General features: G+C 37.9%; 2 protein-coding genes across 2 annotated transcripts in view; both read left to right on the plus strand.

Moving 5' to 3' along the window:
* The window catches only part of LOC137040007 (SLAM family member 9-like), a 228,083-nt gene that overhangs the window by 79,293 nt on the left and 131,504 nt on the right, over positions 1–17,286 (plus strand). The gene's annotated exons all lie outside the window — the stretch shown is intronic.
* On the plus strand, positions 1,651–15,175 carry LOC137039997 (serine/arginine repetitive matrix protein 2-like). Its single transcript, XM_067415395.1, has 10 exons — positions 1,651–2,088; positions 5,498–5,527; positions 7,609–7,789; positions 7,871–7,973; positions 8,072–8,149; positions 8,235–8,402; positions 8,489–9,336; positions 9,697–9,896; positions 10,279–10,438; positions 14,556–15,175. Exons 1-10 carry the CDS (start codon positions 1,978–1,980, stop codon positions 14,705–14,707), a joined length of 2,031 nt encoding a protein of 676 aa, XP_067271496.1. The 5' UTR covers positions 1,651–1,977; the 3' UTR covers positions 14,708–15,175.

The following is a 17,286-nucleotide window of genomic DNA, read 5'->3' on the forward strand; positions in this document are numbered from 1 at the left end:
GTAAACCATTTTGAGAGTGCCCTCTCAGCTTCTTGCTGGTTGATTTTGGATGTCAGGGGGTTGTTCTTAAAGGGATTGTTAAAAGTCCGTTCCCTGACATAAGGTGTTTCTCAATGTCAAGGATGCTTCCTTGGAAGGACTGATCCTTCCAAGTCACTTCCTTCAGAGGCTAGGCGAGGATCCTCTTTAGCATTCGGAGAACACGTAAATGGAACAGGCTAGCAAGTGCACGTCATTGCGTCATTACGTCAGTGAAAAGGTCCGTTGGCCATCAATAACATTATTTGTAACGTTATTTGTATATATTTTTATATCAATACAGTAGTAATTTGTACCGGCATTTAAACGTTAAACTTTACGTATATTTACTACGGTTAAAACAAATGTTTGGCAACGTAAATAAAAGCATTGTGGCAATCAGCGAGGTGAGGGTCCGTGAGAGCGGGCCGGTGGAGTGATAATGAGCGGCAGCTGATCGCCGACACACCCCAGGTAGCAAAGACTTCTGGCCCTGATTTGGCATGAAGCCGGCACAGCTGGCATTCAGTCGGCACTGGCATAAGGCGTGTGGACCGAACATGGCCCGGTTATGGTAGAGATGGAACGGTCTTTAAGGCGGCAAACAAGATATGGGCCAGTTGTTAAAAGTATTATTTGGCCCACATATACAATATAGAAAGTTGGGCCACATATGTGTGGCCAGAGTTTCCCCATAGATATGTCATAATTTATCATATTTACACACATCTGTTTTTCCTATTCCTGTTTGCAATGTGCGTTTATTATATGTATTATATTTATCCATCAACAAGGGTTCATCAATAATAATGAAACACCATAAACTTTAAATGTACATTACATTTAGGCTACATTTAATCATTCAGGAAACACTTTTATCCAGATTTACAATGGAAGAGAAGTTAGCAAACCAACAAAAGTGCAATATGTTATGTACTATGACAGTCTAACACATTACACATTACACACACACACACACACACACACACACACACACACACACACACACACACACACACACACACACACACACACATTTGCAAGAAAAAGTATGTGAACCACTGGCAGAATCTGTGAAAATGTTAATTATTTTAACAAAATAAGAGAGATCATACAAATGCATGTCCTCCTTTTATGTGTTGTGTTTGAGTCCCTCATTGTCCTCAGTGTGATCTCAAAATCATACAGTCACTGCTGGAGAGGGTTCATATATGCAAAAGATGCTTGGAAACTGAAGAATCTGCAGGACCTGGAGGATTTTTCTGAAGAATGATGGGCAGTTTAACAAAACAAAAAAACAGTCTTAGAGGTAACCACACATATTAAGAATCAAGCAGGTTCATACTCGGTTACTTGAATAAATTCAGCTATTTGTATCTCTTGTGGACTATATAAAATATCTTATGTAAAATACCTTACTCAGGACAGTACTAAATAAAAGTATTTATTTATTTCGTTCAAATAATTCACATTTTTACTGATTCTGCAAGTGGTTTCCTTGCAACTATATATATATATATATATATATATATATATATATATATATATATATATATATATATATATATATATAAGTTTTTATTTATTTTTAATTGTCTCATTGAATCATTGAATGCACAAGATAAGGGCAATTACACAAATATTTATACTCTCTTCAAATATTAGGGGGGAAAAAGAAAGAAGGATAGAAACATCTACCAATCAGGTCGCATCTAGAAAAGCGCGCTGAGATATCGCGCCTAAAGCGCAATGCTTCATGGGTTTGCAGTTTTAACCTCCTTGTAGTCATACCCTATGAGTCATACACACTCAATCATACAAACTTGTACCTTTGCCTTTTTGTTCGATTTTAGATTTTTTTTTTCTTCAGTTGAAAGTGTGTAAAGATTTTGCTGGTTAAGTTAACGATTTAGAACGCTTTAACCAAGATTAAAAAAAAAAAAAAAAAAAAAAAATCGAATGAGGAAAACTACTCCCGGAATCAGAAGAAGTGGGCGGGCACTAATGCTCTTGAGGCGGCACTTCACTAACGGTTGTGATCGTGGACTGGAGCAAAGCAAGAAAAGCTTGGTAAGTGATAATTGTTATATATTTAGTCTGACGCTGTTTTTTTTTGTGTTTTTTTTTTTGGATTGTACAGGTAGTCATCGTTGGAAAGTCTAACAATGCATAATCGTTGATATATTAACATGTAATGTTGGTTCACTAATGTTACATTTTCGTCGATTACATTTAAGTTAGATGACATCAGACTGTAGGCCCATTGTGACTGTATTTTTAGCAAGTAAATGTAACTTAGCCATGTTGTAATATTCAAGTTGTTTAGTGTAGATTTAATAATAGTGGTTTTTAATTCGTTTTGGACCTCCTTAGCATAATGTAATAAGAGCAAATGTGTTTGTGTTTTGATAGTTTGTCTTTCAATTTGAAATTAAATGAGCAGAAATAAAAAAATAAAAAAACGACAACACTTTTTTTCTTTTAATCTGCTTGATTGAATAAATTCAAAATCATATTTTTTATTTGTATTTTTTGGAACAAATAATAATAATAAAAAACTATTAAAGGTGCCATTTTTTGGTTTCTACTTATTTAATTTAAAATTGGAGGGAGTCAGGGACTAGAAAGGGTTCTCTTCTCTATAGGCATGGATTTGACAACCAACGTGCTAGAGAAATATTAGCGGATTTATTATTTCAGAAATATTAATGTAGGTTACCTCGCATCTGCACCCACATTACCCATCAGCTTACTTCTTTTACACCACTGCTTTTATGGAGTCCAACTATCAAAATCTGTGTGGCAAAAGCTGCGTGACATGGACAGCAGATGCAGTGACGCGAAGCGCATCAGTATTTAAAGTAGGCATAACTTTTATTTCAGACAGTACACTGAGTTTTGAACAAGGGTTGAAGCTGAAATAAAATGAATTAATGCTATTGCAAAATAAAGCCACTGAACTGTTGTGCAGCTGACTCACTGAACAGGGCTGTTCATGAATGAATCTGATTCTTTAAACAAATCGGTTGAGTGAATGATTCAATGTCCCATTGATATCCACTTGTATGAAGGTAAATTGATGCCATATAGAATTGCAAGCGTAGGGTAAGATTTGTGAAAGTGTACATAAGATTGCAAGCGTAAATTAAATTTGCATGCACAAGATAAGTTTTGCAAAGGTGTAAATTGCCTTTCAAGTGTAAGAAAAAAATATTTGCAGCATTTTACTGTTTTCATAAGTGTAATTCATGTTTTGTGAAACTGCAGCTTCATGTTAACGCAAAATAAATATGATCTGTATTCTTCTGACTTCCATTTTTCTGCGCTTACCCTTTTGACACGTTTATTTCGCCAAAATACGGCCAAAAGCATTGCACGCCTGTGAACATCGATTTGCAAGCGGAAAAAACAGAGTCAGGAACTGCGAAATAGATTGAGCGTGTAAAACCAACCTTTGTGTAAAAAAAATGAACTGTTGCAACTGTCTAAATGACTTGTTGTGTGCGTAGGGCAAAAAGGCTCCCGAAATGAACCGATTTGCACAGTTCCGTCTTTCTTTTAGCTGCGCTTACAGTTTTGGCACGATTCTGTCACTGACTGAGTTTATCAAGCGCGAGGAGGAAGGCGGGTCCACCTTCTTCTGGAGCCAATCAAATGAGCTGCTCGGTTCAACCAAGTTGGTTCAAACCTCAGACGCCAGAACACATCTTTATCTTCATTTTACTTTTAATGCACAAATACATATAAATAAACAAACAAACAAATAAATAAATAAATAATAAATAAAGCACAATTGCTTAACAATCTGTGCACCATTAGGTTTAAGACTTATATGTTTCCATCCTGAATTCTGAGCTGGTGTGTTGAGAAAGAAAATGTATGTGAATTCAGTGCATGTATCATCATCAGCTCGAAATTCAGGATGAAAACATACGTCTAAAATGCACAGCTTATTTAGCAATCGTTATTTATTTATTTGTTTGTTTGTTTGTTTGTTTATTTATATGTATTTGTGCATTAAAAATAAATTGAAGATAAAGATGTGTTCTGGCGTCTGAGGTTTGAACCAACTTGGTTGAACCAATCAGATAAGAGTAAATCGAGCAGCTCATTTGATTGGCTCCAGAAGAAGGTGGACCCGCCTTCCTCCTCGCGCTTGATAAACTCAGTCAGTGACAGAATCGTGCCAAAACTGTAAGCGCAGCTAAAAGAAAGACGGAACTGTGCAAATCGGTTCATTTCGGGAGCCTTTTTGCCCTACGCACACAACAAGTCAGACAGTTGCAACAGTTCATTTTTTTTACACAAAGGTTGGTTTTACACGCTCAATCTATTTCGCAGTTCCTGACTCTGTTTTTTCCGCTTGCAAATCGATGTTCACAGGCGTGCAATGCTTTTGGCCGTATTTTGGCGAAATAAACGTGTCAAAAGGGTAAGCGCAGAAAAATGGAAGTCAGAAGAATACAGATCATATTTATTTTGCGTTAACATGAAGCTGCAGTTTCACAAAACATGAATTACACTTATGAAAACAGTAAAATGCTGCAAATATTTTTTTCTTACACTTGAAAGGCAATTTACACCTTTGCAAAACTTATCTTGTGCATGCAAATTTAATTTACGCTTGCAATCTTATGTACACTTTCACAAATCTTACCCTACGCTTGCAATTCTATATGGCATCAATTTACCTTCATAACTTGCTTCATTCCTGTATCTGCGTTTTGAACGAATCGGTTGAATGAATGACTCACTGACTGACTAGGCCTATTATTAAGACAGATATGTGCTGCCACCTACTGGGGTCTTAATTACTCTCATAATCTAAGTATCGTTTCATAAAAATAAAAAAAAAAGTCATATTTCAAAAGGCTAGGCCTACTAAAAATATTATATTTAAATCTTTAATCTCATAACACTATATGTAATTGTAATTATGTGTAAATCCTCCGAGCAGCATTAAAACAGTTTGCAAATAGGTCTAAATGCCACTTCAGAATTCATAAAAAGATGACAAAAATATTTTAAAAAGATTAGAATACTTGCCCTTATTTATATAGAATAATTGCCCTAGAATAATTATAAGCTATGCTATCTAAACAAACAAACAACAACAACAAAACCTAAAAATTAATAGAATAACAACCAAAACAACAGATGTGCTGTGATAATAAACTGACATTGATACGAAATAATGTCATATATACATATTTTCATGTCTATCATATTTAAGCTTCATCCCTTGTACAAAACTAAGTGTGCTGTCTAAAATAATAGATACAACTGCACTGCTGCATATTTACACTTAAAGGGTTACTTCAGCGATTAGCATATGGCTTTGTATCAGTAGAACCCATTCATTCATGATTTTCTTGTTTGTTTTTCTTTGGTGTGTGTATGTGTGTGTTTGCTTTCTGTATTATTAATAATTTGTATAAATAATTTTACAATTTGTAATATTCTCTTTTGTTTGTTTCAGGTTGAAGAACGAAAGACCTGCAAAGCCACGGTATGGAAAAGACTTGGATGTACAATGATAGGGGCAATTCACGAAGAAGGGCATTAAGTGTAGTCAATAAACTGGTGGAAAATGAGCACTATAGGGAAGGAAATGTGAATGATGAGACAAGTGTTTATGTTGATGGTTCAGAGGAATCTGACATGCAAATTGGTGATGAAAGTGATGAGGATCTAGTTGATGGCATTGAGGATAAGGAATTACATGAAAATACTGCAGCTTTTGCTGAGGATCTGCCTGATCTTGGAGAACAGTGTAGTGAGATGGGTGGTGATTTGCAGAGTTTTCTGGCAGACTGGGCAATTGAATTTGGAATATCTCTAATAGCTCTGTCAGCGCTTCTTAGCATTCTCAAAATCTATCATCCCTCTCTGCCAAAGGATGGACGAACGTTGCTGAAAACAAAAACAAGCTACAAAATTAGCAGTGTAGCTGGTGGTGTGTTCCATTATTGTGGGATTCTGAATTCTATTCTGAAAATTCTAGATGTAATTTGGTCTAATGTTCCTGACAGACATGTTTTTAAACTGCAATTGAATTTTGATGGATTACCCATTTTCAAGAGTACTTCTACACAGTTTTGGCCAATTCTTGGTTTGTTGCAAGGAATCACCAAGAAACCAATTTTGATAGGACTGTTTTGTGGTACTTCTAAGCCAAATTCATTGACTGAGTATCTTCATGATCTGGTTCAAGAGCTGAAAGTGTTGAAAGATGGGTTTCTGTTCAAGCAGAAAACCTTCTTTTTAAATGTTGTTTCTGTTGTGTGTGACACCCCAGCTCGAGCCTTCATCAGAGGTGTGAAGTCACACACTGGTTATCATGGATGTGACAAGTGTCACCAAACAGGTATCCGCAAATCAAATAGAATGACATTTCCAGAGGTCAATGCAAGGCGCAGAACTGATGATAGTTTTAGGAATGCCACAGATGAAGAACACCACGTCCAACACTCCCCTCTTACAGAGGTTGGCATTGACATGGTCACTTGTTTTCCATATGATTATATGCACCTGGTTTGTCTGGGTGTAATGAAGCGTCTATTAGACTTGTGGATCAGCACTACTGGTCCCTTGCACTGTCGCATTTCATCTAGTCAAGCTTCCATGGTATCAGATAGACTTCTTGCACTGAGAAATTACATTCCAAGTGAGTTTGCTCGAAGGCCACGGACTCTGGCTGAACGATGTAGATGGAAAGCCACCGAACTACGGCAATTCTTGTTGTACACTGGTCCAGTTGTGCTGAGGGGTGTTCTACAGCCTCAGATCTATGACAACTTCATGCTGTTGTCAGTAGGCGTGTACATTTTGGCAAGTCTACAATATTGTATGGAGTTGAATGACTTTGCTAAAACTCTGTTGGTGTCATTCGTTGAACACTTTGGCCAGCTTTACGGTGAAGAGTTTTTGGTATACAATATTCATGGTCTGGTGCATCTCAATGAAGATGTCAAAGTTCATGGCAATTTAGACCTTATATCAGCATTTCCCTTTGAAAATTTCTTAGGAAAAATAAAAAAATTGGTTCGAGGGCCACTTAATCCTTTGACTCAGGTGATACGCAGATTATCAGAGATGGAAAATGGCAGTTACAGTCTTGATGTTAAAGAGGCAACTCAAAAACTGGAAAATGAGCATATGAATGGGCCAGTGCCAGAATACTTTTCACAACAAGTTCGTCAATATAAAGTGCTTGCTACAGATGATGTAGTTGTGAAGGTCAAAGAGAGAGATTGTTGCATCAAAATTGATAAAAAATTAGTGTTAGTCCAGAACATTGTTGAGGATAAAGGAGTAGTGTACATTGTGGCCAATGAATATAAACAGGTGGAACACTTTTTTACATATCCTATTGACTCAAGAGAGCTGGGAATTTATGTTGTTTCCAACCTCTCTACTAACATCAAATGTTTCATGATTAGAAATAAGCCGCAGAAGTATGTGAGATTACCTTTCCAAAACCGATTTGTTGTTGTTCCACTATTGCATTAGACAAATAGCCCTTTTGCTTTAGTATTTCAGATGGCTGAAGAGAATGTTTCTGTGGTTTTGATTTTTTTTTATCTTTAGATGTTTCACATAGTTGTTTTTGACAATACCAATGAGGTAGAAGTTGTGCCTTCCATCTGGATAAAAAATGGAGAGTGCATGTGGCCTCCAAATAAAACTGATATAGCAAAAGCTGTAAAACTGCAAGAATGTCCTGGAGATGAATGGAAGCCTCATAAGGCCAGAATTATTTTCACATCAAGTAAGTTACATTCATTCACATTTTCCTTTAAACTGAACTACTGATATATATTACTTAAAATTGCCTTTTTTACTTTCCCAGATGACTACAATGAAGCTAGACGAAAACTTCCTCAAGCTGTTGATCACACTGACATTGGAAGTGATGGAGGGAACTCACCAATTAAATTTAAAAGAAGAAGAATGTAGGGGGAAGAATGTTATTTAGTTTAGTTTAGTTTTTTTATTAATTGGTGGTGCACAACATTTACTAATAATTGCATATCATGAAATATGTTCTTAGACCCAAAAACAATCTTTTTCCTGGAGAGGATGATGATGAGATGAAAAGCACTGTGACAGAAAAAAAGTCAAAAAAAGGGTAAGAAGCTTCTGCCATTTTAAATTATAGTGTATTTGATCATACCAGATGTGCAAGTGCTAAGATCTTTTGTACTTCTGAGCAGAAAGAATTCATTGCCCAGTGCTCCAAAGATCATCAGGCAGCACAAAAGTCCTGCATTAGAACCAGTAAAGCAAAATAGCCCCAAACTTCACCAAAGAGGCCATGGCGCTCCTGACTGTCATTATGATGACATCGAAGGTACCCTGGAAGGAACAATGTCAAGAAAAAGGTAAGAAGCTTCTGCATTTAAAAAAAAAATGTTATGCATTTTATCATAGCAGATAAAGGACTAACATGTTTTGTACATTTGAGCAGAAAGTATTCATTGCCAAGTGCTCCAAAGATCACTAGGCATCACAACACTCCTGCATTAGACCCAGGAAAGCAAAACAGTCCCAAGCTCCACCCAAAAGACCACAGCACTCCTGATCTCCATGGAAGAGGCCACAGCACTCCTGAGCTTTACCCAAGTGATGACAGCACTCCTGAGCTCTACCCAAGAGGCCATAGCAGTCCTGACCTCTACCCAAAAAAACACAGCACTGCTGACGTCCACCGAAAAGACCACAGCACTCCTCAAGTCCACCGAAAAGGCCACAGCGCTGCTGACCTCCACCCAAAAGACTACAGCACTCCTGAGCTTTACCCAAGTGATGACAGCACTCCTGAGCTCTACCCAAGAGGCCATAGCAGTCCTGACGTCCACCGAAAAGACCACAGCACTGCTCAGGTCCACCCAAAAGGCCACAGTGCTGCTGACCTCCACCTAAAAGACCACAGCACTCCTGACCTCCATCGAAGAGGCCACAGCACTCCTGAGCTTTATCTAAGTGATGACAGCACTCCTGACCTCTACCCAAGGGGTCATAGCAATACTGAGCGCAGCCCAAGAGGCCCAAGCACACACATCATCACTGAGCGCTGTAAATCGAGGCACGTCAGCTCTGAGATTCATCCATTAAGGCCTGCTAGCAGTGAGATCCACACATCAAGCAACGGCAGCACTGATATGGGTAGACCAAGTTATGCCAGCAGTGAAAATCGTAGATCAAGTCATGCCAGCACAGAGACCCGTAGATCAAGCCACGCTACACCTTCTCTAGTCCCATCAAAGCATACTGAGCCACACCAGACCAGGGAGCAGACATCTAGTGTCCAAACATGTAAGTATATTAATGTGCATTATAGTTAGTTTGTTTTAAGGGATTTTTTTTCTCTGGCAAATGACTTCAGCTATTTTTACTTAATATTGTTTTTTATACAAAAATGACTAAAAGTTGAAACTTACATGGACGTATGTTTGTACCAACAACTTACAACATCTCAACAAAACATTTTTGAGATATGAATTTGTGCAATTTGTGATGATACAGAATAGTCCTGATGCTGATTAATCCACAATTTTAGTTGTTTGGCATGTTAACAGTTTTAGTAAGAAATAGTAACAATACCAGCAAATGGTCAGTGCTTACCTAATTAAAGTGAGTGAAAACAAATATTTTTCTTTCTTGTTTTCTTCCTAGCCCTCCTGCGTAGTATATTAACAAGACAGGAAATGATGATGGACCAACTGCGAATCATCTTCAAGACACTGCAGAGTATGAAATCAGCTGATGAGTCAGAGACAGACCTGGATCGAAATTTGTTGCCACTTAAAGATATCAGTTCTCTTCAGGACATGGAGGAACAACTGCATAGTAATCCTGACCTCAGGAAACAGTTGGTATGTTGGCAAATTACATTTCCTATAACTGAAGTGACTAGCTTCAGTGTTTTCCACAGACACTCTCTTTGTGGTGGCACTGTTAAATGTGGGGATAGTAAAGCCGCTTTTCTCTGCGCACACATCCAAAGTGCTCACACACAGACAAATTGATACTGAATTGAGTTCTCTTCTGCTTCTTTTTGTGCTTGGATGAACAAATACAAACAAAATTACATAAAATGCTCATCTTTTCTAACATACATATGGAATTTGGAATGTATTTTTTGTTTGAGAGAGAGAGAGAGAGAGAGGGAATGTGTTTTTTGTTTTTTTACCAGTGTCACCTATAGTATTCGTAGTATTTTATGATCGCTAAAAAAATTATTCATTATAATTTCAGGTAAATACACTGGCTCTCAAAGGAGGGGTGGACGTCCATGAGTGCATCTGGAGGATTATGCAGGGACTGATTACTAACTCTTTGGCCAAAAAAATCAACATGAGAGGAATAAATGGAAAAATTGGTTTCCAGCGCTTACTTTTACGGGATGTCGTAATTGGTAAGTTGTACTTTATGTCATAAGAGTGCTTTAAGTTTTTAAGAACCATCAAAATGTATTTAAATTGATAATTCAGGTCACAACGGGAGTAGAGGAAGAAAGCATAGAAGAACGAGATGAGGAAATATGCGACCAATCACGGAAAGTTGGGACACAAGTCAGTTCTGGGGCATTTTGAGTTATTCACAGATTATGAAAGTGTAGTCTCCAAGCTTTCCAGCGATGTGTAACACATGGAAATCTGATAATATTTGGAGAAGTTGTGGCCATTTGAATATAGACATTTAAAAAAGCAGTACGCTGACTGGTCGAATGCACGTGAAATAGTACCGAAGCCGTGGACACAGCCTATATGTTGTTTTGTTTAGCTTCTAAACACAAATTAAGATGTTTGTTATAAAACCTGCTTTTTTTGTACTTCCATTTAAGTCCATATTTCCCAGTCCCGCGGGAATCATAAAGTATTGATGCTTGGGGCAAGACGGCCAGCGGCGGGACTGTCCATTCCTCTCAAACTTTGGATCAAAAAGATCCAATAAATGTCATAAAAGCCTTGTAAAAATAGCTAATCTGTGTCTAATCCAAATACAAGTCTTCTGAAGAGACACAATGGCTTTATCTAATGACAGATTTACCACGACTCGCATACTGTAGTAATCACGGACGTTCAAATGATAACCCATGGCTGACGAAGTCGCTGGCGCATTCTGATGGGCATTGTCCTTTATGGCAGCGTATATAACACAATACAATAGACATTTTTAGCCATACAGATATGTGCAAGACATAATTATAGACTATAAAGTGTCTACTTTTTTTGTGTACATTCACAAAGGCTGTTGATTCAGAGAACGGATTATGTTGCATGCACTCACTCTAAACGCTGTCTTCATTTCAAAAAATTATTTTGTTTATTAAACGTAAAGTTTTTAAAAGCATTTCCAAATTCAGTTCATATTTCTAACAAACGAAATTCAAAGCCAAAATAACGGAAAAAAAAAGAAAAAAAAAACTTAGAGTTACCACCATGCAAATTCAAACATTTAGTTCTTTTCATTTTAATTAATGCGTGGATAACGCCTATCCTTCCATTAAAAATAATAACTATTGCGATGCTGGGATATACACAAACTTGCCAACATATGTTGCATATTTTTGGAATGACTTATCATGAGAGGGAAAAAAAAGGTTTAGACGCATTACATCGGTTAATGGAAACGCCATCATTTCACAATAGTTTTTTTTCGACATTTAGCAGCCTAAATATCGCAACGTTTTTTTTGCAAATCTGTAATGGAAACGCGGCTACTGAGAGAGCAGCCCAAACTAATTCAAGTGGACTCAGGCCAATAATGTCCAATAATTTGCATGTCCTGCCACTTTTTTTCCGCAGCTAAAGATTCCAGCCGTATGTTGTACATAATGTCTGGAGAACGTTTCTGGCTACAGGACTGTCTCCCATGCAGAGAGTTCTATTTTCTCCTCGTGTAGTATTTACAGTCAAAATTATGGATTTTCCCCATTTCTCTGTCTTTATCTCCATCAAATGTTACTATCGATATAGCCTCTGATATCTTGCGCTTCAACTCGTCTGAGCCAGATATTGACTTGGGACTATTATGGGGAAGCACAGGTGAAGCACTGTTACTTGGGCGCAGAGATATCACGGCTCATCCTCACGTTCTCCAATGTGTTGCGTGATATCTCTGCACCCAAGTAGCAGTGCTTCGCCTGTACTTACCCATAATATAGTCCCAAGTAGGGATGAAACGGTATGGAAATTTCACATCACGGTTATAGTGACCTAAATTATCACGGTTATCAATATTATCACGGTTTTGTTCAAATTAGATTAAGTGTTCAAAAAGAACCAATGCACACACTAAAAACATTTCAACAAGTTTTATATTTGAAAATCAACAAACAACAAATAAATCAAGCAGCTCTATGCACTTTTTAAAAGCAAGATTGTATTCTGAGGGATTTCCTTTCTTATATTGGCCGTCGTGCATAAATAATAATTTGGTGTAAATATAATCTCTAACTATCTCTATAAATATGTTCAAGCAATATTTTCATCAGTGTCCTATCAGCTATGACACATTTAAATCTAGCATATTTTGAGCCCAAACAGTATCCCAGTAAAATAAATATTTTAATATGATTTGACAGTTTATTTTATTAAATATAAAAAATCCAAAAGGTGTGCATTATACCTGACACCTTTGAACACTTTACAGTCAGTTTTTTTCAAACGTGCATACCAATGTTGTATGTAAATTTGCGCATCTCGAACGTCAAGCCAACTTTATATCAGATGGGCTATGGTTTTGCGGTGCTTGTTTTAAACTATTTTCGCTGCTGAAATAGAACAAAAACATTCCACTGTATGCTGAATGAATCTCCTGCGTACATCGCATGTTCCTCTGCTTTGAGTGCAGATTTCAGTGAGTGAGAGCGTGCTCTAAACAAAGCTAATCTGAACGCACCTGATTATTAGACTCAATAGAAACATGTGTGATGGGTTATAATGCGCAACGCGATTATAACAGATGGCTTTTGAGAAGCCTACTAGCAACAGCGATGTTAGTGACCATTTAGGACTTTTGTAAAAGCCAAAGTATGGCCACACCTCAGATTTTTTACTTTTAGAAGGCTGGAAAATCTCCCGGTGCTTTCACTGCCTTCTGTCATTTCTTCTCATTCAGAAAACAGCGTCGCGTCACGTGCTGCGCGCCTGCACCAGACTGGACAGGATTTACCGCGAGTTTTCAAAATCGTGATAATCACTGACGGTTTTAATGATAATAAAATTTTAAACGATATTACTAACCGTCAGGACATTTTATCGTGGTTTATCATGAAACCGGTAATCGTTTCATCCCTAGTCCCAAGTCAATATCTGCCGAGGAAATCGCCTAGTCTTAATCTGCATCGCTATTTGTACTTGTTGTGAATACGCAGGCTACAAGAGGTAATTAAGTCGGGTTTTTTGGATCTCTTTTACTTGGGACATGCTAGCTGGCATAGGATTCCATTCATTATGCTAAGCTAGCGGCGACCCTGCCAAACTAAAACAATGCATGCACTGAGACAAAAATGCATTTGCCCACACATCTTAATGTAGGAAAGAAATTGAATAAGCCCTATTTCTAAAAATGGTGGAGTGTTCCTTTAAATAACCAATACTGCTATCTCAAACACAGAGGATTCTTCGTGATCTCAACTAACAGATTCGGCAAAAAAACTCTTCTTTCTCATTTTGCTCGAAAGTTTTGCTGCTGATTTGTGTCACTGGTTTCCGGGACGGGTCACAACGAGAAGAGGGATGGAAAGGCGGAGGGAGAAAAAAGGGCAGAGGAAAAGGATAGAGTGTAGAAACTGGGGGATGAAGGGAAAAAAGATGAGAGGAGGGGACAGAAAAAAGGTATGCAGAGAAGGGAGAAGGTAGATACGAGGTGGTGAGCAAGGGAGAGGAGAGGAAAAACAAGTCTGTTATTTGTTTTACAGTGTCCTTGCTCCTTGTTACATGCACTTAGTGTAATGATAACAGTTTACTATGAATAGTTACATGCAGTAACTTTAAACCAAATACTAACACTATAGTAAGTTTTTGTTAAATAATGTTACTCTTAAATTAACAATTACACCGTGTAACAAGGACACCATAAAACATAGTGTAACTGACAATTCCACTAAAACTGAACCCAGGACATTCTGGTGTGAAATATACTTGCATAGACCAGTTCAAATTGTGTAGACATGCATGACTGGTTCACATGATTCATACTGTCCTTATTATTTTCTGCAGAACAAATGGTGTTGAACCGATCATAGCATTGCCAAGATTTTTTTCAAATAGTGCAGTCGGATATCTGTACATATTAAACCATATAGGAACTGGGTAGGAGGATGGTCATTATGCGCCGGGTAGGAGGATGGCCAGCTCATTACTAAACTGATCTGCATCAATTTACAGTCTCAATGTGTAGATGTTACAGAATGTCTGTCAATAGGTTAGGGGTTCAGTTTTAATGTAACTACTTTAAAATCCAATATCCACATTAGCTTTTGATACAGAAGCTAATTTCAAACCATGTTTACATATATGTTTCAGCGGCTGTGAGGCGTAACCGTCTGACGTCTGCGGCCACAGAAAAGGATATTGATTCCACCATCAAAAGATGGCTATATCTGGCCCCGGATAGGGATGGTGGCAGGAGAGAGAGGATGAAGAGAAAAGAGCGTCAGGAGAGTACAACAGGTTAACGGATTTGCGACTTGTTCGAATGTTCAGTTGTATGCACAGTGCCACTTGTTCATGAACTGAATCAGATGTTGAAGAGTTGTGGTATGCATAGTGCCACTTGTTCATGAACTGAATCAGAAATTATATAAAGTGCACAGTGCCGCTTGTTCATGAACTGAATCAGATATTGAAGAGTTGTCATGTGTTGATTGTTCATGAACTGAATCAGATGTTTAAGAGCATGTGCAAAGTGCCGCTTGTTCATGAACTGAATCAGATATTGAAGAGTTGTGAAACATGGAACTGACATTCAAGCATTTTTTTTGTTAATTATGTTGTTTAAATGTGAAAAAATAAATATTTTTTATCTGAATACTGTTGTTCAGGCATTTTTCATCTGGGCCAAAGGTGTGTATAAACTGGCTAGATTAAGGTTTTGTTGAGGCTGACATGTGGAAACAATTGTTTGGTCCTAAAAAGGACCAGAATAGGGCCAACTATAATCATACATTTGGCTGAGATATGGCTTTGCCATGGGCCATATGGGGCCAGAGTTCTGGCAACCAGGCCTGGTCCAGTCATGTACCGTAATTCATTGCTGTATTTGGGCCAAGTGAAAGTGGGTTGTGTGGGCCATCACTGGGCCAAAGCAATTTTGCTATGTGGGACCGGTCTCGGCTCACGGCAGAGTGATTGGAGTATAAATGGTGGAGCGTGGAAGACGAGAGAGGACTAGGCCTGGAGTTTATGTTATGGTTTGTTTATGGTTTATTATGTGTGTGCGGGCAGTCGCCCGTGAGGGTTTTCCCCGTGTTACTTTCGTTTTGTTTATTATTTATAATAAAGTTTTTGAACGATCGCCGGTTCCCGCCTCCTTCCTTCCCATCTACAAACTCCGATACAAGCATATTTGCCCCGTTCACGCTCCGACTCCGCGAACGTCTGAAGATAGCGAAGCTGCGCGCATAGGATTGTGGGTGATTTGAGAACGCGAAGTGCGCGAAGTCTACTCATATGCATCCTTTTCTGTATATGACATATTTTTCGAACGAAGGACTCAGTCCTTGGTTGAAATTCCGAGGATCCTCGACATTGGAACAGTCCTTCGTCGGATGTCGATGACGTGGCATCCTTAGAATTCTGGCTTCCGAGGATCCTTCCTTGACATTGAGAAACGCCTATAGACTACATTACCCATAATGCATGTGTTCTTATGTAGTTCTGCTCGCTCGCGGTTGAGCTAGGCACTTTCACTTTTTGGTACATGGTCATGAGTATTCACGGTGCAGAGAATTGCCATCCTTTGGTAATCCTGTGCAAGTCTTGTGTGTAGAAGTGCTGTGTGCGTCCTTAAGATGTAAGTATGGCTTTGCAGAAATGACGTGATTATTGCAGTTATCCACTCAGGTGGCAAAGTTGTTTTACCCGTGTTATTCCCTACTGCTATATTGCAGATGCCGCTACGGCGCTTCACAAGTGCTTCTAAAGCAGCCATCTAATGTATATACTTTAGTTATTGCCTTACAAATAACTGCAAATATTATATTTAATGTATAATTCGCCTGTTTGGTACTTTTCACCACTTGGAGATTTATGGCATTTAAGCAAGTTCATTTATAGTGTTAGAGCTCTCCCTAGGGGATTGTGGTTGTAATGCGGGCTTTTTCTTTATGCATCTGTATGTAACAATAGCCTACATGTTTACTAATATACATTTTATTGTATTTTGTTTCAGATAACCACACACACACACACACACCCACAAACACACCTATTTGTCATATTAATACCTACAAATCCTCATCATTTCCATGTTCTGACTCATCCTCAATAAATTCTCAAACTGTACCATTGGATTTGTCTATTCCTTCTGACCGAGGAACACACAGGGAGATGTGAGGGAAGATGTTTCGGCCGGGACTTTTTACTGCGCCGAGCCGAAGTACTCTCAGAAGTGCTAATCCGCCATACATTATAGTTCTCTTTTTTAATCCGATTAGAAACGCGCCACGTTTTATTTTGTCACCATACTTGATCGTTCAACTACTCGTGTAACTGTATTTAAATAGGGAAAACGTGGAGGTGTTTGGTACTTCTAACTTGATCTCTGTTTGGTACCATAGTGAATGAACTGGGCTTAGGGAGCTAAGCTAAATGCTATCAGATCATCACCGCGCGTCAGAGAGATTAAGTGCACACACTGAGACGAGAGAGGTATGTATCAACTCGTTTTAGTTAAGGGAATAACATAGTTTAATATGAAAAGGCAGTGAAGTATCCCTTTAAGAGCCTCTGCAAAAACAAATACATTTTTAAGATATGTTTAACATGAAGAAATTGACAGAATTATTAGGTTACTGTTGTACAGTAGATTTAGCTCTATGTAATAATACGTCTCTAATATTAATAATTATGCCTAGATTTTTGCTTATTTTTCACTTGATCTATTTTTTTATAAACAATGTTTACTTTTAAACAGCATACAGCCTTTAAATGTTTATGTATTATTTACTTATAATGATAATCATCATAAATAATAAACTCACTGAATTTAATTAAATAAATAAAAAATTGTTTAATAAAATAAAAACATTTAGCT

Source organism: Pseudorasbora parva, chromosome 14 (genome assembly GCF_024679245.1).
Source record: "Pseudorasbora parva isolate DD20220531a chromosome 14, ASM2467924v1, whole genome shotgun sequence".
NCBI classification, from domain to species: domain Eukaryota; kingdom Metazoa; phylum Chordata; class Actinopteri; order Cypriniformes; family Gobionidae; genus Pseudorasbora; species Pseudorasbora parva.

Excerpts from the sequence above, each read along its gene's own strand:
- LOC137039997 (XM_067415395.1), top strand. The coding sequence starts at position 1,978 with ATGAGGAAAACTACTCCCGGAATCAGAAGAAGTGGGCGGGCACTAATG. Across the intron at positions 8,403-8,488 it reads GGAACAATGTCAAGAAAAAG|AAAGTATTCATTGCCAAGTG; the intron begins GTAAGAAGCTTC and ends ACATTTGAGCAG. Across the intron at positions 10,439-14,555 it reads TTTACGGGATGTCGTAATTG|CGGCTGTGAGGCGTAACCGT; the intron begins GTAAGTTGTACT and ends TATATGTTTCAG.